At 40.1% G+C, this 26629-nt stretch overlaps 2 protein-coding genes across 8 annotated transcripts in view; one reads left to right on the top strand and one right to left on the bottom strand.

The window, feature by feature from the left end:
* Window positions 1-24048, top strand: part of CTTNBP2NL (CTTNBP2 N-terminal like) — a 66646-nt gene extending 42598 nt beyond the window's left edge. For both annotated transcript variants that reach the window (XM_060139325.1, XM_060139324.1), the window contains 3 exons: window positions 14861-15091; window positions 18700-18807; window positions 19898-24048. In XM_060139325.1, coding sequence (XP_059995308.1) covers window positions 14861-15091; window positions 18700-18807; window positions 19898-21379 — 1821 coding nt within the window. In that variant the 3' untranslated portion in view covers window positions 21380-24048. The remainder of the gene's footprint in view (window positions 1-14860; window positions 15092-18699; window positions 18808-19897) is intronic.
* ST7L (suppression of tumorigenicity 7 like) overlaps window positions 7907-26629 on the bottom strand; it is a 151074-nt gene continuing 132351 nt past the window's right edge. For 5 of the 6 annotated variants that reach the window (XM_060139334.1, XM_060139326.1, XM_060139328.1 and 2 more), the window contains one exon: window positions 7907-8175. In XM_060139334.1, the coding sequence (XP_059995317.1) occupies window positions 8014-8175 (162 nt within the window). In that variant the 3' untranslated portion in view covers window positions 7907-8013. Of the gene's footprint in view, window positions 8180-26629 lie in introns of all 6 variants that reach the window. The other variant, XM_060139329.1, reaches the window with a different exon arrangement.

Below are 26629 nucleotides of genomic sequence, written 5' to 3'. Positions count from 1 at the left end.
CAAAAAGTTATCTTATGCCCCTCCCTGGTCATTTGTGCCCCCCTATATCCAGATGTAACCACTGTTCTGATTTTCTTCACCATAGATTAGTTTTGCCCATTAGAACAGAGTCACAGAGAATACATTCTTTTATGTTTGGCACTTCTTTGTTCGATATAATGATTCTCAGTTTCATCAGTGTCATTGTGTGTATCAGTAATTTGTCCTTCTTATTGCTGAATAGTATTCCGTTTCATGAATTCGTCACATTTTACTTATCTGTTCTTCTAGTGATTGATATTTGATTGTTTCCAGTATGGGGCCATTATGAATAAAGCTACTCTGGATAATTGTGTAAAAGTCTTTGTGGATATATGTTTTCATTTCTTTTAGACAAATACTTAGAAGTGGAATAGCAGGTAGGCATTTTCTAACTTTATGAGAAACTTCGAGATCAATTTCCAAAATAGTTCTACCGTTTATACTTCCACCAGCAATGTGAGCATTCTAGTTACTCCATATCCCTTATAACATTTGATGTTGTCAGTCTTAAATTTTAGCCTTTTTAATGGCCGTATAGTACTATCTTATTGTTGTTTTAATTTACATCTCCCTGATCACTAATGAGTGATCACTTTTTCATGTGATCTCCCTGATCACTAATGAGTGATCACTTTTTCATGTACTTTTCGGCCATTCATATATATTTTTAGGTCTGTGATCCATCCTTCTTTTTGTGTATGGTATGAAGTAGGTGACAACTGTCATTTTTTTACCATCTTTACTGGAGTATAATTGCTTTACATTGTTGTGTTAGTTGCTGCTGTATAACAAAGTGAATCAGCTATATGTATACATATGTCCCCATGTCCCCTCCCTCTTGTATCACCCTCCCACCCTCCCTATCCCACCCCTCTAGGTGGTCACAAAGCACCTAGCTGATCTCCCTGTGCTATGCAGCTGCTTCCCAGTAGCTATCTGTTTTACATTTGGTAGTGTATATATGTCAGTACCACTCTCTCACTTCGTCTCAGCATACCCTTCCCCCTCTCTGTTTCCTCAATCCATTGTCCACAACTGTGTCTTTATTCCTGTCCTGCCCCTAGGTTCTTCAGAACCTTTTTCTTTTTTTTTTAGATTCCATATATATGTGTTACCATATGGTATTTGTTTTTCTCTCTCTGACTTCACTCTGTATGACAAACTCTAGGTCCATCCACCTCATTACAGATAACTCAGTTTCATTTCTCTTTATGGCTGAGTAATATTCCATTGTATATATGCGCCACATCTTCTCCATCCATTCATCTTTCGATGGACACTTAGGTTGCTTCCATGTCCTGGCTATTGTAAATAGAGCTGCAGTGAACATTGTGGTACATGACTCTTTGAATTATGGTTTTCTCAGGGTATATGCCCAGTAGTGGGATTGCTGGGTCGTATGGTATTTCTATTTTTAGTTTTTTAAGGAACCTCCGTACTGTTCTCCATAGTGGCTGTATCAGTTTACATTCCCACCAACAGTGCAAGAGGGTTCCTTTTTCTCCACACCCTCTCCAACATTTATTGTTTGGAGATTTTTGGATGGTGGCCATTCTGACTAGTGTGAAGTCATACCTCATTGTAGTTTTGACTTGCATTTCTCTAATGAATAGTGATGTTGAGCATCCTTTCATGTGTTTGTTGGCAATCTGTATATCTTCTTTGGAGAAATATCTGTTTCGGTCTTCTGCCCATTTGTGGATTGGCTTGGATTGTTTGTTTTTTTGATATTGAGCTGCAAGAGCTGCTGTAAATTTTGGAGATTAATCCTTTGTCAGTTGCTTCATTTGCAAATGTTTTCTCCCATTCTGAGGGTTGTCTTTTCATCTTGGCTGTGGTTTCCTTTGCTGTGCAAAAGCTTTGAAGTTTCATTAGGTCCCATTTGTTTATTTTTGTTTTTATTTCCATTTCTCTAGGAGGTGGGTCAAAAAGGATCTTGCTGTGATTTATGTCATAGAGTGTTCTGCCTTTGTTTTCCTCTAAGAGGTTTATAGTGTCTGGCCTTACATTTAGGTCTTTAATCCATTTTGAGTTTATTTTTGTGTATGGTGTTAGGGAGTGTTCTAATTTCATTCCTTTACATATAGCTGTCCAGTTTTCCCAGCACCAATTATTGAAGAGGCTGTCTTTTCTCCACTGTATATTCTTGCCTCCTTTATCAAAGATAAGGTGACCAAAAAAAGAAAAAGAAAAGGTGACTATATGTGCGTGGGTTTATCTCTGGGCTCTCTATCCTGTTCCATTGATCTATATTTCTGTTTTTGTGCCAATACTGTACTGTCTTGATTACTGTAGCTTTGTAGTATAGTCTGAAATCAAGGAGCCAGATTCCTCCAGCTCCGTATTTCGTTCTCAAGATTGCTTTGGCTATTCGGGGTCTTTTGTGTTTCCATACAAATTGTGAAATTTTTGGTTCTAGTTCTGTGAAAAATGCCATTGGTGGTTTGATAGGATTGCACTGAATCTGTAGATTGCTTTGGGTAGTATAGTCATTTTCACAATGTTAACTCTTCCAATCCAAGAACATGGTATATCTCTCCATCTGTTTGTGTCATCTTTAATTTCTTTCATCAGTGTCTTACAGTTTTCTGGATGTAGGTCTTTTGTCTCCTACAAACCTAGGTAGGTATATTCCTAGGTATTTTATTCTTTTTGTTGCAGTGGTAAATGGGAGTGTTTCCTTAATTTCTCTTCCAGATTTTTCATCATTAGTGTATACGAATGCAAGAGATATTTGTGCATTAATCTTGTATCCTGCTGCTTTACCAAATTCATTGATTAGCTCTAGTAGTTTTCTAGTAGCAGCTTCAGGATTCTATATATATAGTATCATGTCATCTGCAAACAGTGACAGTTTTACTTCCTTTCCAATTTGGATTCCTTATATTTCTTTTTAATCTGTGATTGCTGTGGCTAAAACTTCCAAAACTATGTTGAATAATAGTGGTGAGAGTGGGCAACCTTGTCTTTTTCCTGATCTTAGTGGAAATGGTTTCATTTTCTCACCATTGAGAATGATGTTGGCTGTGGGTTTGTCATACATGGCCTTTATTATGTTGAGTTAAGTTCCCTCTGTGCCTACTTTCTGGAGAGTTTTTATCATAAATGCAGGTTGAATTTTGTCTAAAGCTTTTTCTGCATCCATTGAGATGATCATATGGTTTTTCTCCTTCAATTTTTTAATATGGTGTATCACATTGATTGATTTGCGTATATTGAAGAATCCTTGCATTCCTGGGATAAAACCCACTTGATCATGGTGTATGATCCTTTTAATGTGCTGCTGGATTGTGTTTGCTAGTATTTTGTTGAGGATTTTTGCATCTATGTTCATCAGTGATATTGGCCTGTAGTTTTCTTTCTTTGTGACATCTTTGTCTGTTTTTGGTATCAGGGTGATGGTGGCCTCATAGAATGAGTTTGGGAGTGTTCCTCCCTCTGCTATATTTTGGAAGAGTTTGAGGAGGATAGGTGTTAGCTCTTCTCTAAATCTTTGATAGAATTCACCTGTGAAGCCATCTGGTCCTGGGCTTTTGTTTGTTGGAAGATTTTTAATCACAGTTTCAATTTCAGTGCTTGTGATTGGTCTGTTTATATTTTCTATTTCTTCCTGGTTCAGTCTTGGAAGGTTGTGCTTTTCTAAGTATTTGTCCATTTCTTCCAGGTTGTCCATTTTATTGGCATATACCTGCTTGTAGTAATCTCTCATGATCCTTGTATTTATTCTCTGTCAGTTGTTACTTTTCCTTTTTCATTTCTACTTCTGTTGATTTGAGTCTTCTCCCTTTTTTTCTAGATGAGTCTGGCTAATGGTTTATCTATTTTGTTTATCTTCTCAAAGAACCAGTCTTTAGTTTTATTGATCTTTGATGTCATTTCCTTCATTTCTTTTTCATTTATTTCTGATCTGATCTTTATGATTTCTTTCCTTCTGCTAACTTTGGGGTTTTTTTTGTTCTTCTTTCTCTAATTGCTTTAGGTGTAAGGTTAGGTTGTTGATTTGAGGTGTTTCTTGTTTCTTGAGGTAGGATTGTATTGCTATAAACTTCTGTCTTAATACTGCTTTTGCTGTATCCCATTGGTTTTGGGTAGTCGTGTTTTCATTGTCATTTGTTTCTAGGTGATTTTTTATTTCCTCTTTGATTTCTTAAGTGGTCTCTTGATTATTTAGTAGCGTGTTGTTTAGCCTCCATGCGTTTGTATTTTTTACAGATTTTTTCCTGTAATTGATATCTAGTCTCATAACATAGTGGTCGGAAAAGATACTTGATATGATTTCAATTTCCTTAAATTTACCAAGGCTTGATTTGTGACCCAAGATATGATCTATCTTGTAGAATGTTCCATGAGCACTTGAGAACAAAGTGTATTCTGTTGGTTTTGGATGGAATGTCCTATAAATATCAATTAAGTCCATCTTGTTTAATGTATCATTTAAAGCTTGTGTTTCCTTATTTATTTTCATTTTGGATGATCTGTCCATTGGTGAAAGTGGGGTGTTAAAGTCCCCTTCTATGATTGTGTTACTGTCAATTTCCCCATTTATGGCTGTTAGCATTTGCCTTATGTGTTGAGGTACTTCCTATGTTGGGCGCATAATTATTTACAATTGTTATATTTTCTTCTTGGATTGATCCCTTGATCATTATGTAGTGTCCTTCTTTGTCTCTTGTAATAGTCTTTATTTTAAAGTCTATTTTGTCTGATGTGAGAATTGCTACTCCAGCTTTCTTTTGATTTCCATTGCATGGAATATGTTTTTCATCTCCTCACTTTCAGTCTGTATGTGTCCCTAGGTCTGAAGTGGATCTCTTGTAGATGGCATATATATGGGTCTTGTTTTTGTATCCATTCAGCCAGTCTTTGTCTTCTGGTTGGAGCATTTAATCCATTTACATTTAAGGTAGTTATCGATATGTATGTTCCCATTACCATTTTCTTATTTTGGGTTTGTTATTGTAGGTCTTTTACTTCTCTTCTGTTTCCTGCGTAGAGAAGTTCCTTTAGCATTTGTTGTAAAGCTGGTTTGGTGGTCCTGAATTCTCTTAGCTTTTGCTTGTCTGTAAAGGTTTTAGTTTCTCTGTTGAATCTGATTGAGATCCTTGCTGGGTAGAGTAGTCTTGGTTGTAGTTTTTTCCCTTTCATCCCTTTAAATATGTCCTGCCACTCCCTTCTGGCTTGCAGAATTTCTGCTGAAAGATCAGCTGTTAACCTTATGGGGATCCCTTGTATGTTATTTGTTGCTTTTCCCTTGCTCCTTTTAATATTTTTACTTTGTATTTATTTTTTGATAGTGTGTGTCTTGGCGTGTTTCTCCTTGGATTTATCCTGTATGGGACTCTCTGTGCTTCCTGGACTTGACTATTTCCTTTCCCATGTTAGGGAAGTTTTCAACTATAATCTCTTCAAATATTTTCTCAGTCCCTTTCTTTTTCTCTTCTTCTTCTGGGACCCCTATAATTCAAATGTTCTTGCATTTAATGTTGTTCCAGAGGTCTCTGAGACTGTCCTTAATTCTTATCATTATTTTTTTTTATTCTGCTCTGTGGTAGTTTTTTCCATTATTTTATCTTCCAGGTCACTTATCCGTTCTTCTGCCTCAGTTATTCTGCTATTGATTCCTCCTAGAGAATTTTTAATTTCATTTATTGTGTTTTGCATCATTCTTTGTTTGCTCTTTAGTTCTAGGTTCTTGTTAAACGTTTCTTATATTTTCTCCATTCTATTTCCAAGATTTTGGATCATCTTTACTATCATTACTCTGAATTCTTTTTCATGTAGACTGCCTATTTCCTCTTCATTTGTTTGGTCTGGTGGGTTTTTACCTTGCTCCTTCATCTGCTGCATATTTCTCTGTCTTCTCATTTTGATTAACTTACCTTTGGGGGCCTCCTTTTCACATGCTGCAGGTTCATATTTCCTGTTGTTTTTGGTGTCTGCCCCCCAGTGGGTAAGGTTGGTTCAGTGGGTTGCGTACGCTTCCTGATGGAGGGGACTGGTGCCTGTGTTCTGGTGGATGAGGCTGGATCTTTTCTTTCTGGTGAGCAGGACTATATCTGGTGGTGTGTTTTGGGGTGTCTGTGGACTCAGTATGATTTTAGGCAGCCTCTCTGCTAATGGGTGGGGTTGTGTTCCTGTCTTGCTATTTGTTTGGCATGGGGTGTCCAGCACTGGAGCTTACTGGTCGTCGAGTGGAGCTGGGTTTTAGCGTTGAGATGGAGATCTCTGGGAGAGCCTTCGCTGATTGATATTACATGGGGCCAGGAGGTCTCTGGTGGTCCAGTGCCCTGAACTTGGCTCTCCCACTCAGAGGCTCAGGCCTGACACCTGGCCAGAGCACCAAGACCTTGTCAGCCACACAGCCAGGTACATGGGGAGTTTCTTGACTTTTGGGAAGTCTGAGGTCTTCTGCCAGGGTTCAGTAGGTGTTCCATAGGGGTTGTTCCACATGTAGATGTATTTTTGATGTATTTGTGGGGAGCAAGTTGATCTCCACATCTTACTCCTCCACCATCTTGACAGTCCTCCCTCTCATTATATTTTAAGAGATGTATGGTCCCCTGAATAAAAGAGATTAAGATCTAATGCGGCATTAAAAATTATACTTTCGACTTCTGGCAGCAGCGGCTCAAGTGGCCGAAGCAAGATGCGTCAAAGAGTGGTGGTCATGGTCCTGGAGGTGGAAAGAAGGATGACAAGGATAAGAAAAAGAATTATGAATCTCCTATACCAGCTAGAGTGGGGCAAAAGAAGAAGAGAACAAAGGGACCAGATGCTGCCAGCATACTGCCCCTGGTGACATCTCATACTCAGTGCTGGTTAATATTGAAGTTAGAGAGAATTGAAGACTGTCTTCTCATGGAGGAAGAATTCATTGGAAATCAGGAACAAATGAGGCCTTTAGAAGAAAAGCAAGAGGAGGAAAGATCAAAGGTGGGTGATCTCAGGGGCACCCCAATGTCGGTAGGAATCTTGGAAGAGGTCATTGATGACAATCATGCCATCGTGTCTACGTCTGTGGGCTCAGAACACTATGTCAGCATTCTTTCATTTGTAGACAAGGATCTGCTGGAACCGGGCTGCTCGGTCCTGCTCAGCCACAGGTGCATGCTGTGATAGGGGTGCTGATGGATGACACAGATCCCTTGATCACAGTGATGAAGGTGGAAAAGGCCCCCCAGGAGACCTATGCTGATATTGGAGCATTGGACAACCAAATCCAGGAAATTAAGGAATCTGTGGAACTTGCACTCACTCATCCTAAATATTATGAAGAGATGGGTATAAAGCCCTCTAAGGGGGTCATTCTGTATGGTCCACCCGGCACAGGTAAAACCTTCCTAGCCAAAGCAGTAGCAAACCAAAACTCGGCCACTTTCTTGAGAGTGGTTGGCTCTGAACTTATTTAGAAGTTATCTAGGCAATGGGCCCAATCTTGTTCGGGAACTGCTTTGAGTTGCTGAAGAACATGCACCATCCATTGTGTTTATTGATGAAATTGATGCTATTGGGTCAGAAAGGTATGACTCAGATTCTGGTGGTGAGAGAGAAATTCAGCGAACAATGTTGGAGCTGTTGAACCAGTTGGATGGGTTTGATTCAAGGGGAGACGTGAAAGTTATCATGGCCACAAACCAAATAGAGACTTTGGACCCAGCACTTACAGACCAGGCCACATTGACAGGAAGATAGAGTTCCCCTTGCCGGATGAAAAGACGAAGAAGCGCATCTTTCACATCCACACGAGCAGGATGACACTAACCCTGGATGACTTGATCATGGCTAAAGATGACCTCTCTGATGCCAACATCAAGGCAATCTGTATGGAAGCTGGTCTGATGGCCTTGAGAGAATGTAGGATAAAAGTAACATATGAAGACTTCAAAAACTTTAAAGAAAATGTTCTTTATAAAAAACAAGGCACCCCTGAGGGACTCTATCTCTAGTGGACCACAGTTGCCTTCCATGAAAAGGTTGGAAGTGTGTGATCCCTCAGAGGTGTGAGGTTGGGGAAGTTTCCCAGGAGTCCATGTTCCAGCTGATCTTCATTAGCACAGCATCCTGAGTATCTTTTGAGCATGATGTGTAGGACGCCCATCCAGCTCTCTTCATATGTTGGTCATGTGCAATGCTCTCTTCCCAATAAAGCGTGCTCTTTCTCAAAAAAAAAAAATTATACTTTCAAATTATTATATTCAGAGCATTAATTTGTTCAGGTCTTATAGAATCCCTTACACATTTTCTTCCCCACCTCAAAAAGTTTTTTATTTAGACCCAGTCCAAAATGTATATGTAACTTGTTTCAATCACGTACATAGACTAAAATAATAGAACAAAGACAAAAAAACTCAGCACACCTATTTCAGTTTCATTAGTTGTTTTCTCAGGACTCTCAAATCTGAATGTTGAAGCAGCTACATTGTTCTGTTTACCCATATTCTTATTCTATCAATAAGCAGTCTACTAGCTAGAAGTACTACACTTGTAGCTATTTGTACTAAACTTACCATTTTTAGTCTTCAAAAGAATTTATTACACCGTAGTCAAATAATATGGTAACGTGATCCTCTGAACTTATGTAAATAATTGCTTTTATAAATATCTGTGTTGCAAACTGACCCCAAGGGGAATCTTTTTTTTTTTTTTTAACCAGGATGATGAACGTTTTATTAAAAATACAAGGGGAATCTTTGAAGCTTATCTGCTTCAAAGTCAGTTTGCTAAATATATATATCGATATTACCTTAAGTGATTATACTAAGTAAATCCTAGATTTCACTAACAGCAAAATAAAATATTGACCTCACTAAAATGATGAGAGTAAGGAGAGGCTAAGACATCAGGAAAGAGGCTGGAAAATATGTTACATGTCTTGGGCTTAAGGCAAAATATAGGATGTAGGAAGAAGAAAGATGTATTAAGTGCTTTTTCCTTCAGCTCACTTGCAATCTAAGTAGGTTGAAAGAAAAGACAGAAGAGTGAGAAGTGTTTAATAACAATGCAAGAGATAAATATCAATTGACCACATTATATAATATGTCACATGCCAGTTCAGGATTGATTGCTAAGTAAATAGAATGTTATTGGTTATCCAGGTTCCTGATACATTTTTAGTGATGTGTTACTTCTGAGTTATCTGGGATTGGTGAAGATTTAATGGAGATTTACTAGCCTGATCCAATTTTACAGAATCTTAAGTCTGTGGGGTTGAGTTTAAGTCATTGGCTCTAAAACAGGAAAATCTATATTCTAAATTTGGTTATTGAAAAAAATAATTCATATTTATAGTACTTACTTTGTGTCAGGTACTATAGGAAGCATTTTACATTACTCATTTAATTTTTATAACAAACCTATAGGTAGATTGTTACTGTCATTCTACAGATGAGGAATCTGAGGCACAGAGAAGTTAAGGTTGTTACTTAAGGTAATACAGAAAATAGTAGTGACAGGATATAATCCCAGTTCTGTTAGACTCTAGGGCCCAAACGTATTAAAGAAAATAAACATATAGAAAAGACCAGATCTGAGAATACAGCATTTATGGTTAAGTAGAAGGAGCACTCGGTTTTCAATAATATATTAGACATATTTTTTAAATGATGAAAATTTTCTCTTTTTGCTCCCATGATATATATATATATATTTTTTTTTTTTTTTTCCGGTACGTGGGCCTCTCACTGTTGTGGCCTCTCCCATTGCAGAGCACAGGCTCCGGACGTGCAGGCTCAGCAGCCATGGCTCACGGGCCTAGCTGCTCCGCGGCATGTGGGATCTTCCCGGACCGGGGCACGAACCTGTGTCCCCTGCATCGGCAGGCGAACTCTCGACCACTGCGCCACCAGGGAAGCCCTCCCATGATAAATTTTGTGCCATTTTCCAGAAATTAGTTTAATTCCAATGAGGCTAAATCCTCTTTTATCAATATTATCAAACAGTAAAATCTGGTTTTCTTTCAGCAAGTAAAAAGGAACTTCCAGAACAAAGGTTATACTTGTAATGTTATTATCATCTTTATCCAGAACGGTTGCTTTATTTCTAGTTGTTCAGGCAGCTATTTATAGTTTATTAGGGACTCCAGAGTATAAATGATTTGAAGATTAATAGATTCAAATTGTGTGTAAAAAGGATTCCTTTTAACATGCTTTTGGTAACATTAATAAAAACCATTTTGGAATCACGTTTTTTGTCTTTCTGATCCCTGCCATAGAAGTATTCAGATATTTTTAAAGGCATAATGTTTATATTGCTGTTTACTTTTATAAGTATCACTTCAGAATTGGCAATAAATGGCAAAATTGCATATTCTAATACAGTTCTGGTATCAGCCTGAGTCTTGAAAATAAAACCTTGTACTTAAATATAAGCCCCCATTTAAATGGGCCATAATTCTTCACCTTTACATTTGGAACCACTTTTCATGTTGGTGATTATCATCCAAAGAATAAAGATATTGATTTCCTATTTTAAGATTGAAATATATATATAATTTATACCATTATCGGGACTTCCCTGGTGGCACAGTGGTTAAGAATCCGCCTGCCAATGCAGGGGACACAGGTTCGATCCCTGGTCCGGGAAGATCCCACATGCTGTGGAGCAACTAAGCCCGTGCGCCACAACTGCTGAGCCCACACACCACAACTACTGAAGCCCGGGCGCCAGAGCCTGTGCTGTGCAACAAGTGAAGCCACTGCAATGAGAAGGCCGCGCACCACAATGAAGAGTAGCCCTGGCTTGCTGCAACTACAGAAAGCCCACACACAGCAACAAAGACCCAATGCAGTCAAAATATATATATATATACATATATATATATATATGTATGTATACTATTATCTACATATAATATTATTGAACTATTATTTATGTATATATGATATATACGTGTATGTTATTTATTATAATAAATATTTATTATAGAGAGATGGTGATTGCTTCATATTTCTTTTTGTAGTTTATCATAGCAAAGCTGAAATTTTTGGAGAGCAAACATGGCATATCCAAGGATATTATGTGGTTTTATTTTAAGCTTTCAGTAGTGGTGTGTTTCATTCAGCCTATAACAGTAAAAATAAATGAGTAATAGATGACTAGTATGTTTTGTCTGCTATAGTAATATCTTCTATCATTGAATCTGTCTAACCAGCCAGTTACTTTACTGTTGTCTGAAATAAAGATCATTGTGTTTTCTGACAATGTAGGAATTTCTGTTCAGTTAAAATATATGTTGTCATTGAAGTAAAAATAATGAAATTGCAAGAAATTGATTGATTTTAGCTGTACTCCTGAACTCCTCTCCCCCAAAGTGAAATCCAGATCATTTTAAAGTTCTTATAAAATAGCTGGAATTTCATTAAAATATTAAAACTCAGCCTTGTTAGTTTTTAGTACAGGTACTTAGCCTCTAAATTTTGACCTGAAACATAAACGGTAGTGGTAGCATGTCCAGTCATTCACGTTGATAACCAGCCTCCACGATGGCCCCCAGTGGTCCTCCCTCCTGATATTCACACCCTTAAGTAGTCCCCCATCCACCCACATTTACCAGGGTTGGTCTGTGTGATTGCTAGAATACACCAGAAATGATGGTAAGTCACTTCTGAGATTAGGTTATAAGACAGTGGGACTTCCATCTGGATGTGTCTATGTATGTCTGTCTCTCACTCTCTCACATCACTTGCTCTGTTGGAAGCCAGTACGTGCAAGGAACCAAGGCCTAGCCCAACAACTAAGCTTGGAAATGGATCCTCCAGCCCTAGTCCTGCCCTCAGATGGCTGCATCCTTGGCCAGCAGCTTGACTGCAACCTCATGAGACACTGAGCCAGAAGCACCCAGCTCAGCCCTCAGCCCCTCCCAGATTCCTGACCCTCAGAAACTGTATGAGATAAAAAATGTTTACTAAGCATTTAAATTGGGGAGTAATTTGTTATGCAGGAATAGATAACCAATGCACACCTCCACTAAAGCTCTTCTTTCATTTGTCAAATCTTAACATCTATTTTTAGTTATTGTTGTTATTATTTGTGCTGTTAAGTGTGTAAATACGTACAATTCACCTGACTGAAGCATTAAGTTGGATGGAAAATACTATGTTCCATCTCCCATTTTCCAATCCAGTGTTTGGTATAATAAATACAGAATTCACTTTTCCCATATTCGGGTCCCATAACTATTATTTTATACTTAAAATAATTGTTTTATTTTACTTAAATTGTACTTAAAATAATTGTTTTGTGACAAGGAGCCTTTTTTAGATTATTCTGCAGATTCTTTTCATTTATGTGTGAAGCTACCAATTTTGTATAACTTGTAATTACTATGCAAGTGATTATGGAATTACTGTGAAATACTTCAAGAGAAAACAGACAGCTTAACAACTATTCTCAGAGAAGTCTGAGGCCTCACCAAAGAAGCTCCTCATCCATTGCTTGTAACTCTGTGATGCTTATTAATTCTACAGGATAATAACAGTGTGGGTTTTATTTAAAAAGTTATATTTTTAAGGATTAGTTAACTATATCCTGAAACCTGAGAGAGAGAGCTTCTTAGCAGATGCAGCTTCTTAGCATCATCAAGATCGTGAATTGTACTCCCAGCTCTGCTCTCCCATCCCACTTTCTCCATGGTGTTCTGAAAAGGAAAGGTCATAAAAATACTCAGGTTCACTTTTTCCTTTTTGCCCTACTAAACCAATTTTAGTACCAATAATTGTTACTTTTCCATAGCTAATCATACAGAAACAGTAATCATGAATAAAAGATGTGACAGAAAAGTGGAATTTCAACTTCTTAAAGAGTTTTTTTTTTTCTCTTCCTTCCTTTGTCTGTGTTTTTCTAAACGAGGATTTGCCTTAGGACATTAATAGCTACAAATAGATCCTTTCAGTGAATCCTAGGTTATCAGTCTCATGTTTTTATACCTGAACTTAAAGAAACAGATGTTCTTAATGAAAAGAAAACATTAATGAGTCCCATGTTCTTTGACATTAATGCTCTTAAATATGTAACTAAAAATTAGCTTTTTTGTCTATTCTTGCCATGATTCTTAAAAACACTAATAAAAATAGCCAATTTTGGAATTGGTCTTGTCTTCCTCTATCCTAAATAGACTAAAAGATTATTTTGAAATTTTACTGAAAATTTCCTTTTAATTTGGACCTAAAAAAAAATAGGATTCTGTCTTTCAAATCCCTCCCCCCTTCAATCCACATGCTCACATGTGCACACCCACACACACACACACGCACACTTGTAATAAGGTTAGGGGATGGTAATCAGTAACTTAAAGGAACAAATGAATTTCACTCTTCAAATGTTTAGTATACAAATGTTATCCAAATACTCCAATAATGTCATCACTTAAGACAGTTGTAGTCCAGCCAGAAGTAAGACCACCAGGGCTTCTAACTCTGCTTTGAACATCTGCCAACTGATACCAACACAAATTTGTAACACAAGGCTAATTCCTGAGTCTTGAACTTGGACAGTCTCTTAATGAGGAAGGAGGCATCAAATTTTCAGCACTGAAACATGTCAGAGAAACCCCATGTTTGCTTTATTTTCTTGAGGGTTTTTGTTTTTTAAGCATGGTCACTGAATTGTGTATTTTTCTTTTCAAATGGGTTCCCATTTGTGGGTGGTGGTATCTCCTGATGAAATAATTTTTAAAACTTGAGAAATAACAGTAATTTTCATAACTAGATTTCATTTGAAAGCTTAAATTATATAGTACTTTGCTATGATTTTTGAGAAAGTTTCCACAACCCTCTATTAACACATCATTTTTTTTTTTTGTAAAATGTCTCAGGAAACAATTAAATGTCTGTTTAGTAAAGTAATTGTTAATTTCACTCTGTTCACCTGCACGTAATATATGATGCTTATATGAAATAGTACTTCAAGTCTTTCCTAGAAGACATAAGAGGGAAGCCTAAGAATCTCCTTTCACTCCCTTCCTGATCATTCGACCTGACTTGGCGCCCTGGCCCAAAGCCGCAGGCCAGACTCCAAGCACCAGCCCACATTCCCAGCTCAAGTTCCCTTTCATCCCCGAAGCTCACCAAGCCCTGAAGGGGACAGAAAGGAGGATGGAAGACAGCTGAACAGAGGTTAGAAGAGGGGGGTGGAATTTGGCAGCAGGTAGAAGGACTTTGTCTGCACCTCTAGTGGTGAGTGCCTCCACCCTCTTGACCGGCCAAAAATTGAGCAAAGTTCTATGTGGACAAATCACAAACAGTCCTCGATTATAATGTAAAAATGTCTTTAGCATCCTTTACTTATCTACAGCCAGCTGGTTAGGTCTCTAAACATATAAACTCTTAAAGGTATTATGCTTACCGTATTTTAGAAATGTAAATGCCATAACACAGAAAAGATGAGATATACCTGTTGGTAATAGAAGTATTCATAAGCTGAGGCAGTAAGTGTGGTGGTTAAGGTCACAGACTCTAGAGCCAGGCTGCCTGGGTTTAAATACCAATTCTGACAGCTTGCTAGATGAGTAACCTGAAACAAGTCACTTGACCTCTCCGTAGTAATTTTCTCATCTACAAAATGGAGATGATAGCACTACCTTATAGGGTTGTAAAATTTAAATAACCTGAACCTAAACACTTAGATCAATGTCTAACTGGTACTTAGCTTTACATAAGTATTTGTTCCCATTAATATGCTATGCCCCTTTTCTGATGTTGTTTCTATACTTAGATGACCCTGTCTGATTTGTAGTCAAAAGGTTACTTCATACTCACACCACTACCTTTGATGTCTAACTACTAGCAGATCCCCTCCTCAGCAGTATTTGAAAGCAAAATGCTTATTTTCCTTTCTTTCCCAGGCCCAACACAGAGATACTTTCATTGAAGAACGCTATGGAAAATACAACATCAGTGATCCTTTAATGGCACTCCAGAGAGACTTTGAAACACTGAAGGAGAAGAACGATGGCGAGAAGCAGCCAGTCTGCACAAACCCGCTCTCGATTCTTAAGGTGGTGATGAAGCAGTGCAAGAACATGCAGGAGCGCATGCTGTCGCAGCTGGCTGCCGCAGAGAGCAGGCACCGCAAGGTGGGTTCAGCGCTGACGTGCGCCTGCAGACTCCTGAAATGCCTGATGCTTTCCCGTCCGCTGCCCGCTCTCACAGTAACTTAACTGGGAGGTCTCACAGGTGTAAAAAAGCCCCTGAGCTTACCTAAGAGCCAGGAGATAGAAAATGCAGGTTATTCCAAATGTTAAATTTAGGCAGTGTGCCAGACGCATTATTTCAGATGGCATTTCTTCTTGATATGACACTCCAAAACACTTGGTATGTTTTTCCAACTCTTGGTCATCCAAACTTTGGCAACAAACTGGGGCTTGACCAAGCCTTGTGGCTGAACGGAGTGTTCCCTATTTGCTTACTTAAGTGATAAATAGAAAGATTAACAGGTATTTGGGGAATGCTAAATCAGAGAGAGAGAGAAAGAATTAGAGAATTTACCTGACTATAAACATACAAGCCAATAGACTATTTCATTTATTTCTAGTTTTGAGTTTCACTGCATTTTACTTCTCATGAAACCATAAACAGTCCCTAGGGTTGTTTACCTTAAAGCTGTTCTACCCTGTTAGGAAAGTGTGTGTGTGTGTGTGTGTGTGTGTGTGTGTGTGTGTGTGTGTGTGTGTGTGTGTGTGTGTGTGTGTGTGTGTGTGTGTGTGTGTGTGTGTGTGTGTGTGTGTGTGTGTGTGTGTGTGTGTGTGTTAGGAAGGCAAACCTGTGCTTTCCTCTACCTCATCTCCTTGGAATTCTTCTAGTGCTTGTGATTTCATTCCCCGACTTATCATTTATGGCTCAGATTTGGCCTGGAAAAAATGCTTGGCTAGAGTCTGCCTTTTTAAGAACTATTGGTTTAGATTTATATCAACAAGGGGGGACATCAGTGCATTTAGTAGGAAGCATTTTATTCTGAAAAAATTGGGTTAGCAGCTGCAGTTTGATGGACCTTCGTTTACTTTTATGGTTACCTGCCTTAGAGAGCCATCTGCTTAAAATGCATCTGACAAAGTGCTTAAGGGCTTAGGTCTTGCCCATGATTTTTCTTTCCCTTCACAGAGTCCAAACAAAAGGCCAGAGTGGGAGTTCTTAACCACGAATGGGTCTCAGATATTCCATGATCCCCCAGAAAATATACAGAGTGCCAAAAGTTTATGCATTTTGTAGAAAATGAATTTTTTCCCCATATCCTTACTTGAATTCTCAGAGTTCTCCAAGACCCAGAAAAGTTTAACCTCTGGACTAGACTGAAGTAATCTGAAGACATTTATGCCCCAATTTAAAAGGTGTCAATGAGACTGAGGTAGTTGCCTAAATTGGGGGGCTTTTACATAATATTATGAGAAAATCTTCACAACATCCTTGTTTGATAGGCAGGCCTGTTTTCTATTTCATACATGAAGTAACTGAGTTGTACTGAAGGGCTGGCTGGCTGTCATGCCCATTGAAGGTGTAGTGTTGGGATAATTTATGGTTCTAGGTGATTGGGGAGAGGAAGAGTTAAAAAATTCAAAATTCCCTAACGCTGTATTTCAGTGTAAGATAGTGTTAAATATTTTAAAACAGCTGCGTATCTGATCTTAAGTGTTTTATCAAAGTAGAACACTGACTTTGTTAGACATCAAACTAGAGGCTTATAATTAGGGTGCATATAGTCCCAGTTTGCCTGAGAGAATTCCAGTTTAAGCCTGTTGCCTTGGCATAGTTGTTAACAATACCCGCTTTGGCTCTCAGACATGTTAGTGGTTTGAACAGTCAATTATGTGGTTACTCTGCTTATTACGAAAAATAGGGTTCCCTAGTCCACCCCTTCCCATTCTCTCTCCTCCTCAGTATTAGAGACAACCTCTTTTTTCTTTTAACTGTTTATTTTGGCAGCTAACTTCCATATTTCTATTCATATTTTAGACACATATTTACTTTCTTTTATTATAGATGTGGATTTCATTATCTTACACGGTGTCCACCTCCCTTCTCTCCACCCCTGCCATCTTCCCAAAACAAACATAATACCCTTTCCTCACCCTCATTCTCTGTCATATCTGTTATTACTAGATCTGGAGCCTGTCACATTCTGTTTCTTTAGAGGATAAACATCTGGTGTATTCCCGGGCAGTAGATGCCTGGCTGAGCATTCTGTGTACAGGAATCAGATTGCGGGGACGAATAACTCTTGTGAAAATACGAACTTGGAGCCAGTGCCCTCGTCTTCCCTCCCACACCTCACCTCCCCGGTGCAGTATCTACCACCTGCAGCTTCCATATGTCCTTGGGGTCCTGCCGCACACAGCAGCTTCCTCCCCCGTACCAAAGTAGTTACCACTCCTCCAGACACTTGCTTTCTTCAGAATGGTAGTCAAATTTCTCGTCTGCCAAAGTCTCTCTTTTTGACTTTGTGGGGTTTTATTCTTTTCATCCCATTTCTATCATTTTAGACAGCTCTCCGAAGGGAGAGGAGATGATCTACCACCTTTAGCCAAAAGCTGTTCTTTCTATTAAGTTGCCAAAGTTTTCTCTTTTTTTAACCAGTAGGAAATACACCAAAATGTTTTCATTTTTGTATTTAAAAAGGAGTCCCAGAAAGTTTTCTCTCTCCTTTAATAACAGTTGTTAGTGAGGAGAAACAATAGGAAATGGCCATTGGGATGACAGTGCTCTGGCCTAGGGAGGTCTAGGCCAAGGCACCTCTGAAGCATGAGCAGAAGCTATGAAGAAATCCATAGCCATTGGAATATTATGCAGTTGTAGGCAGGATTATGTGGGGAAATGTCCCTTTAAATTTGTATTCTTAAAATTGGGCTTAATCCCTTGACACAAGGATAAGTGGAATGGGGTAGGCAGGTTAATTTAAAAGCCTTGTGGGGCTTCCCTGGTGGCGCAGTGGTTGAGAGTCCGCCTGCTGATGCAGGGGACACGGGTTTGTGCCCCAGTCCAGGAGGATCCCACATGCCACGGAGTGGCTGGGCCCGTGAGCCATGGACGCTGAGCCTGCGCGTCCGGAGCCTGTGCTCCGCAACGGGAGAGGCCACAACAGTGAGAGGCCCGCGTACCACAAAAAAAAAAAAAAAAGCCTTGTGAAAAATCTCCACTTAAGATCTCAATAATTGAGCCTTTTCATATGCAGGATAAAGTCAAGAGAGTCTTTTCTCCTCTTATCTACTGTACACGAAATGCATATATTAATTAAGCAAGGCACAGTTAGGATGTCACCTATTTGAAATGTTTAATTTTAGGCTTCACTCTCTGGTACCTCCAGTGATTTGAACATCAAGGGAGAGCCTCAGCTTTCAGCTTTCCGTGGTCCTGCCTTGCTTCATCACCTACATCTGTCCCCTACTCCCACCAAACTTTTATTAATTCTCTGAAACTTTCTCAGCCCCTACAGCTAATGAGTTGCTCTCTTCTATTACATGCCACTTCGTGTTACCTCGGATAAGTATGTACTGTATTGTTTCCTAGCACATAGCTTACATACCTTTCACCCTTCTAGACAGTGTGCTCCTTGATGGCCCTGACTGGGATTTACTTATTTATTTATCTATGGAATGATCTTGGGTGCTTAGAAAGACACTTAGTATTTAATTGTATTCTAAGTGTGACTCCTTGATATTTGAAAATGATTTTTTTTTTTAATTCCTTAAAGGTAATCCTAGACCTTGAGGAAGAAAGGCAAAGGCATGCACAGGACACAGCTGAAGGAGATGATGTCACCTACATGCTGGAGAAGGAGAGAGAGCGGCTGACTCAACAGGTAATTAAGGTGGAGGGGCTCAGAGCAGCATTTGCCTAGAGTAGCATTTCTTGAAGATTATTCTGCAGGGTGTAAATTGGTGTTGCTCAAAAAAAGGGGGCTTTGTGGTCAAATAAGTCTGGGAATTACTGGATTAAACAAAGTTAAAGAGGTTTCTAACTCCAATTTGTTAGACCCTTTAGTATGCAGAAGCACGCTGTGAGTCTTCAAGAACAAGATAGGGTATTCTGTGTTTAGCAAATTTATGTTTTCATAAAATCTTTTAACATAGATCATTCACTATGGGACTGTCATTCCATAGAACACACTTTGGGGAACACTAACTTTGAACTCTCCAACTTTTTTTGACTTAGGACTCCTAGTAAGAAATACATTTTACATCACAACCCAGTATATATACACATATATACATATGCCTGAAACAAAAATCTCATGAAATTATACATAACCCTTACTGCTTATAATACACATTGATATTTTCACTTCTATTTCATTTTATTTCTGATCACGGCTTACTAAATGGTTTTGCCGTCCATGAATGAGTCTCAGAGTTTGAAAAACACTGACTAAAAGGGTTCCTTCGACCCTTTCCCTCTCACTCTGTGCCTTAAATAGGGTTGAGATGATGATTAAAGCAGATGGCATTTGTATAAGAAGAACGATTCAAATGCAACTACTTAATGTTTGTTTGTTTTTAAGACCAGAGAGAATTATTACAGAAGCTTTAGAAGTTTTCAGCAGCATTCAGCACAACATCTGGTTGATATGCCTTTCTGCTGTTTCGATTGGCTCTAATCCCCTGAACTTTCCATAACATAAAACACAACGATGATTCAGATTCCCACTAATAACCCTGAGACAGTAAGAACTAGAAGTGCCTCCTAAATCATCAAAGAAAGATTAATTCGTAGTGTGTACATTTTTATGTTAGGTGTTCTGATACTTGAGTATTCGATGTAAGCACATGGCACACATGGTAATCCCATGTGCCAGAAAACAGCTAGCTTGATGCACTCTACTTGGTAACAGTTTTTCAGTATCTCTCTGTTTCCTTACTCTAATCAAGATGTGTGGTGGCATTCTTTTGTAGTTGGAATTTGAAAAGTCCCAAGTGAAAAAGTTTGAAAAAGAGCAGAAGAAGCTCTCCAGTCAGCTGGAAGAGGAGCGCTCCCGCCACAAGCAGCTCTCCTCCATGCTGGTGCGCGAGTGCAAGAAGGCCACCAACAAGGCCGCCGAGGAGGGCCAGAAGGCGGGAGAGCTGAGCCTGAAACTAGAGAAGGAGAAGAGCCGGGTGAGCAAGCTGGAGGAAGAGCTGGCTGCTGAGAGGAAGCGGGGCTTGCAGACGGAGGCCCAGGTGGAGAAGCAGTTGTCTGAGTTTGACATTGAAAGGGAACAACTGAGAGCAAAGCTGAACCGAGAAGAGAACCGGACCAGAACTCTGAAAGAAGAGATGGAGAGTTTGAAGAAGATAGTGAAGGACCTAGAGGCTTTGCACCAGCAAAGTAGCCCCAGCGCGCAAGTGAAGAAACCAGTAACCCTGTCTAAAGGCACAGCAACTGAGCCACCTGTGCTAGTGTCCGTATTTTGCCAAACAGAGAGTTTTCAGGCAGAAAGAACCCATGGGAGCAGCACGGCCAAGGTAACAGCCACAGGGCTGCCTGGTCCCACCACTCCTGCTTACTCTTATGCAAAAACCAATGGACATTTTGACCCAGACATGCAAACTACCAAGGAGCTGATTACAGGCAGCAGTGTAGAAAACCAAGCGCCTCCACGAGAGAAGCCTGTGGGATTGGCCCAAGAGAAAGCAGTAGAGAATGGTGGGTGTCCTGTGGGAATAGAGACTCCAGTCCCAGCATCTGGTCACCTCCCTTCCAGTGGGAGCTCACTGTCTCCCAGCAGCACTGCCTCTTCCTCTCTCACATCCTCTCCTTGCTCTTCACCAGTACTAACTAAGCGCTTATTGGGGTCATCAGCTAGCAGCCCTGGCTACCAGTCATCCTACCAAGTAGGGATCAACCAGCGGTTCCATGCAGCTCGGCACAAATTTCAGTCCCAAGCAGATCAGGACCAACAAGCTAGTGGTCTACAGAGCCCTCCATCCAGGGATCTATCCCCAACCCTCATAGACAACTCTGCCGCCAAGCAGCTGGCCCGAAACACAGTCACCCAGGTGCTCTCCAGATTCACTAGCCAGCAAGGACCAATCAAGCCCGTGTCTCCCAACAGCTCTCCCTTTGGCACAGACTATCGAAATCTGGCCAACACTGCCAGCCCAAGAGGTGACACCAGCCATTCACCTACTCCAGGGAAAGTGTCTAGTCCTCTGAGCCCCCTGTCTCCAGGGATCAAGTCCCCTACCGTCCCCAGAGCTGAGAGAGGAAACCCTCCACCCATCCCACCCAAGAAACCTGGCCTCACTCCTTCTCCATCTGCTGCCACTCCACTGACCAAACCTCATCCCCAGGCATCCTCTTTGACCACCACAGAAGACCTTGCCAGCAGCTGCTCTTCTAATGCTGTCGTAGCCAATGGCAAGGACGTTGAGATACTTTTGCCTACCAGTAGCTAGTCCCTAGGAGGGAGTCTCCACATTTGACATTCCATCAGATTTTATCCAAGAGCTCAGAGTCAAACCATTGAGTCAGATCATGTTATTTATTTTGATAGTAGCTGAAACTATCTGTATAATACATTTAGTGTATTTCACCTTTTTGTATTTTTTAGGTAGAAACTAAGTAGTTTGGATTTTTATGATTCACATCTTTGTGCTAAAGCTAGAAGGGCACCTCAAAGATGTCTAAGCTTTGCAGTCACCATCGTGTTATGATGGAGAAAGCTAATTGAGTACCAGGTGGTGATTTCCTGTCTATCTGGAGACTAGAATCACTCAACACTCATTATGAATTATGTGGAAGTGGCTCATGCAGACTTTTTATTCCAGATGAACGTTATAAAAGTGCCTGAAATTAGACTGCCATATGAATGTGATTCTGCAGCAGTAACACAAAATGGATCATTTAACTGCAAAAAATGAGACCCTCTGTGAATTCTGAATGTTAAAAACCAACACTGCTTTTAATCGTCTTTTACTGTTTTTTAATACAAGCTTTGTGTTCAGAAACAAGGCTGCATAAGTAGAATGGGAATCCTAAAGGTGGGTGTGAACTCGCCACAAAGCTGAGCTTTATAGAGCCCTTGAGAAAGCCTCCTGAACATTAAGCAGTTGGGGTGCTGATTTTCTTGTACTTTTGAAAAATTACATCGCTCCCAGTTTCCTGCATAAGTTTTTGAATACAGTGAAATCACATATCCTTCAAAAATATCTTCAGGCATCTACTGTTGCATAAGGAACTTCTGATTCCGATTGCTATTACTTGAATAGGAAATGGTTACTCATTCTGTATAAAAGTTTTGCAACAGAATGAGATCTTTATTCTGTAATGAAAAAGCAATAACTTAAAGTTCACTGTCTTTGTAATATTATAAGTCAGAATTATACAGGTTTTAGCAAACTGTTACACTTTTCTCCAAGCTGCCAGCACTCTGTGTCTATCTGTGGAACCAAATTAACTTTTGCCTAAATGGAAGTATACATGTATCTGTATAGATAAACACCCCTTTTACGTGTTTAACATACACACACTTAAACACATAAATAATAGTGTGATTATATCTTTGGAGTTTGCAATATAGCATAAAGGACGAGTAGAAATGCATGTTAAGATTACCTACCAAAACAACTAGTTATAGCTGGGACCCAGTCGATCACAGGAGGACTCTTGTCCACCAGGAGGGGAAAATTTCAAATGAAATCAGGTCTTCAGCATCAAAAGAAGACAAGGCCAAACCAACCCAGTGTCACAAAACTCAACTGGTCATATAAATGAGTGAAACAGGTCGGTCACTCAAGTGATGTATGACAGCTGGGAGCAGTGGGAGCTGTAGCAAACTGAAGTGCTCAAGCCCCGTTACAAAGGGCACCCCCTGTTCAGTTTCAGCTGCTTGTTGCCATGCAAGAATGCTAGACCCGGGTTACCAGCTCCTAAAATTTTTATGAAATCCAAATTTTCATGAGAAACATTCTCATTTTTAAATATCAGGAACTGATCCAGAAATATTTAAATACTGCTAGTTAAACACTTCTGCAGCTGGATTTAGCCCGCAAGCTGCCAAGCTGCAGCCTCTTTCATTCTAGAAACTTCAGTCATTTCCATCACAGCAAGTTTGTGAGGACAGAAGCCTCCAGACTTTCCAACCTGTTGGCTAGCACAGCCAACAACCTCCGCAGAGTATAATGACTCTTCTTCTCTTCCAAACAAGACTGTCTGCAACCCAGCTCAGACATGGTGGGTACATGATTTTGTGTCCACAAGGATGAAGAGGCCTTGGTGTCCTCACGTACATTTTTCTAGCCAACATCTATCCAGCAGCCACTGACCTGCTATAATTTAAATCTATTTCCTCTTAATCCAACATGAGTTGATGGGGGAAAAGCAAGTGATGGAAATCAAGATAAATGACTATGGAGTATATTGGTGTCTGCACAGCTTATGGTTTGACTAAAGACAATACATCAAAAAGTTCAAATACTATTAATGCCTCAGCGTGTCTACCAAATGACAAAGGGGTTATCTTAAACTTCCCAGAGCAATCATGCATTAAGTTTTATTCCCGTGCACAGTCACATGAACTGGATGATAAAATAGCTGAACTTTCTAAGCAGAAGAGGGGGCTATAATCCCAGAGTGTTATTACGTCTTGCTTTCAATGGTAATCTTACAAATTGCATTGTGCTCTTCTTTTGTTTTGGCATAGATATATATAGAGAGAGATACTATAAGGAAGTTTATTTCTTAGGAAGTGCACTGAATAATGTATTTCTTTTACAGTGTAATATGGGGGTGGGGAAATGCAAAAGAAATGTGTATTTTTGCTAGTTGCCTATCTTCTGAGATAAATAAGCACAATACTGCAATGGATCCAATAATCCAGTTAGGTATTATAGATTAGTATTTAAGTTTGCTGTAGATTGTGTGTGTGCTAAGTAAAAGTTCTGTGATTCACAATTTTGGTCTTAACCCGTGTTGCAAAAGCTATGTTACTGGTCAACAGATTATAATGCTGTGCAATGCATAGCACAAGCATTAACTAGTCCTTAACATGTGTAAAGCCAAATGTACCGTGCAGAAGTCTTCACCTGTTTTTATAGCAGGCTTCATTAAAACAAGTTAATTCCTACTGTCTGGGCAAAAAATAGTCTTGTTTGTACGAAATGAAGAATGTTGCACAACAGGGCCGATTTTGTTGGGGAAGGAGCAGATTGGTGAAGAGGGAGCACTCACTCCTGGCTTTAAAAAAACAAACGAAGTCAGTGACCCATCCAGGTTAGACCCCAAAAGGAGCTGGGACATCGGTTTTCCTTAGAATCTTAGAGCTGGGAGAAGTCTTCACAATAATCCAGTCTGTAATTTTTAAACCATTTGGGGATTCTGGACCTTTTGAGAATCTAAAAACAGCTAGACTCTGTCCCCAGAAAAATGTATATGCTTATGTGCAAAATTTGGTTGATGGCTTCACAGTGTCCAGAGACCCTGACGCCATCCATGAATCATGTGCTCTAAGAACGCCTGATACTGTCCAGCCCTCTCATTTTACAAATGACTAATGCATCTCTTGTCTCCTAGTCCAGTGCTGTTGCTGCTACACTGTTAGCAAATGCTAGTGTAGCCAGACAAAAGCACTTGAAAATCCTTTGATGTACAAAAGATGTTCAAACAGTGTGGATGTTTACATATCTAAGTTCCCAGCATTTAAGCCAATTAATGATCATTTCAACAAACACAGGGTATATCCATTTTTTCATAACAGCCTCACTTCAGCAATGCTGCCTTGTCAATTTGTGTGTGTGTGTGTGTGTGTGAGAGAGATTTATAAAGAGTGCTTCTGATGCTTAGCCCTTGAAACAGAACTTCAAATGTCTTTTGAGAAATGCTGCTTCAAAATAGTTTGTGTTTTCATAATGCGTCAGAGGTAGGCAATGAGCATTGTTTGTTCCACAGGAGTAATTTTAATTTAATTGATATAAAACTAGTTGAGAAAACTTGAGAGCCTGTCCACCCATCTGCTCACATATCAATGGCCAGTTCATTGGTGCAAGTAAAGGAAGAGAAAGGAGACTGGGGTAGTGATTCTTAAACTTTATTGTGCTTAAGGGAATCCCGCTAAAAATAAGGATTCCTGGGGATTGGGCCTAGGGGCCAGGTGATGCAGGTGGTCTGAGGATCACATTCTGAGAAATAGTGCCTCATAGCCCATACCTGTTCTTTCACAAGAACTTACTTGCCTCTAACCTAAGGAGATGTCTTGAGCTCTAGAATCTGTTTTGCTAGAATGTCAGTGATACTTGGAGTCAAGAGTGCCTACTTGGATTCCAAGCACCATGTTAATGATTCCACACACATATTCCCTTACTAATTTGCACAAGGGTGCTGTGAGGTGTTATATCATCCCCAGTGTGCACGTGAGGTAGTTGAAGACCAGATTTGTAGTAGAGACCTTAGTAAGTGACAGGGCCTGAATTGAAAACCCAGTACTTTGCTCTTTCCACTACCTGCTTCCCAAATGAGAATGTCCAGAGTCACTCATGACGCCAGTTCCAGGCCCTTCCCCCTGGAGATTCTGATGAGTAGACCAAGGTGGAGCTCAAGGTAAGTGCCTGGGCTGCTTCTTGGCATGAGGCAGGTTTAAACCTTGCAGGACATCATGCTACTCCACCACCACCCTAACCTAGAGACCTTTATCAGGTCAAGTAAATGGAACAAAAACAGCACATCTTAATTCCCCTCAAGCAACTCATATGTTTCTTAGATATTTAAGATGAGACAGAAACCAAAGTGGCTACCGTAGAAAACCTCAAGGTACTCACGCTCTGGTTGGGGGGGTGCACAACAACACAGAAAGTTACCAGAGACAACTGAATAATGCAAGGGGGGTTTAAATGCCATATAGGGTCGTTAAAGGTGGTCCTAGCAAAAACAGATCTTTGTGGGCAGGAAAAAGTTAACTAGAAAAGAAGCAAATATCTTTTCTCCTCTCACCAAAGCATTACTTACCCTGTGTTTGCATTATGTTTCAGTTGGCTTGTCTTGGTCTTAGGATGAGGTGAGAGAGAGAGGCACAAGAGGGCCCCAAGAGCTGAGTCCTGGGCTCCCCTGGTGGCGCAGTGGCTGAGAGTCCTCCTGCCGATGCAGGGGACATGGGTTCATGCCCTGGTCCGGGAGGATCCCACATGCTGTGGAGCAGCTGGGCCCGTGAGCCATGGCCCCTGAGCCTGTGCGTCTGGAGCCTGTGCTCCGCAACGGGAGAGGGAGGCCACAACAGTGAGAGGCCCGCGTACCACGAGAAAAAAAAAAGAGCTGAGTCCTGTTTCAGGGAGACAGACAGCAATGTGGTGTGCTCTCTGCAAGGGCTCGGGCTGGTATAAGAAGGAGCTCTCAGGCCACAGCACTCTGCAAAACATTCTCAAATAACTTGTAGGGAAGACCTAGGAACGGGCAAAAGGCAAGTTGAGAAAGGACCTTGCTGCATTACACATAAATGTCCCCCTCCTACCCTCTAAATCTCTATAAGCAAAAGAGAAAAGACGAGCTTCGAAAAGAATCCAGTGGGTACTTCTGGAACACCTACAAGTGATTCCCTTGGAGGGATGTAGAAGCAGCTTCCCCTTTTCTCCCAGTGGTGTGACTACTTGTGCTGCTGTTAGACTGGAGGGGCACAGGGAAGGTCTCGTGGCTCTGCACACCACTGTGAAATGGTTGGC

The sequence above is a fragment of the Lagenorhynchus albirostris genome, chromosome 2 (genome assembly GCF_949774975.1).
Source record: "Lagenorhynchus albirostris chromosome 2, mLagAlb1.1, whole genome shotgun sequence".
Taxonomy (NCBI): domain Eukaryota; kingdom Metazoa; phylum Chordata; class Mammalia; order Artiodactyla; family Delphinidae; genus Lagenorhynchus; species Lagenorhynchus albirostris.
This window is presented reverse-complemented; position numbering and strand designations above follow the sequence as displayed.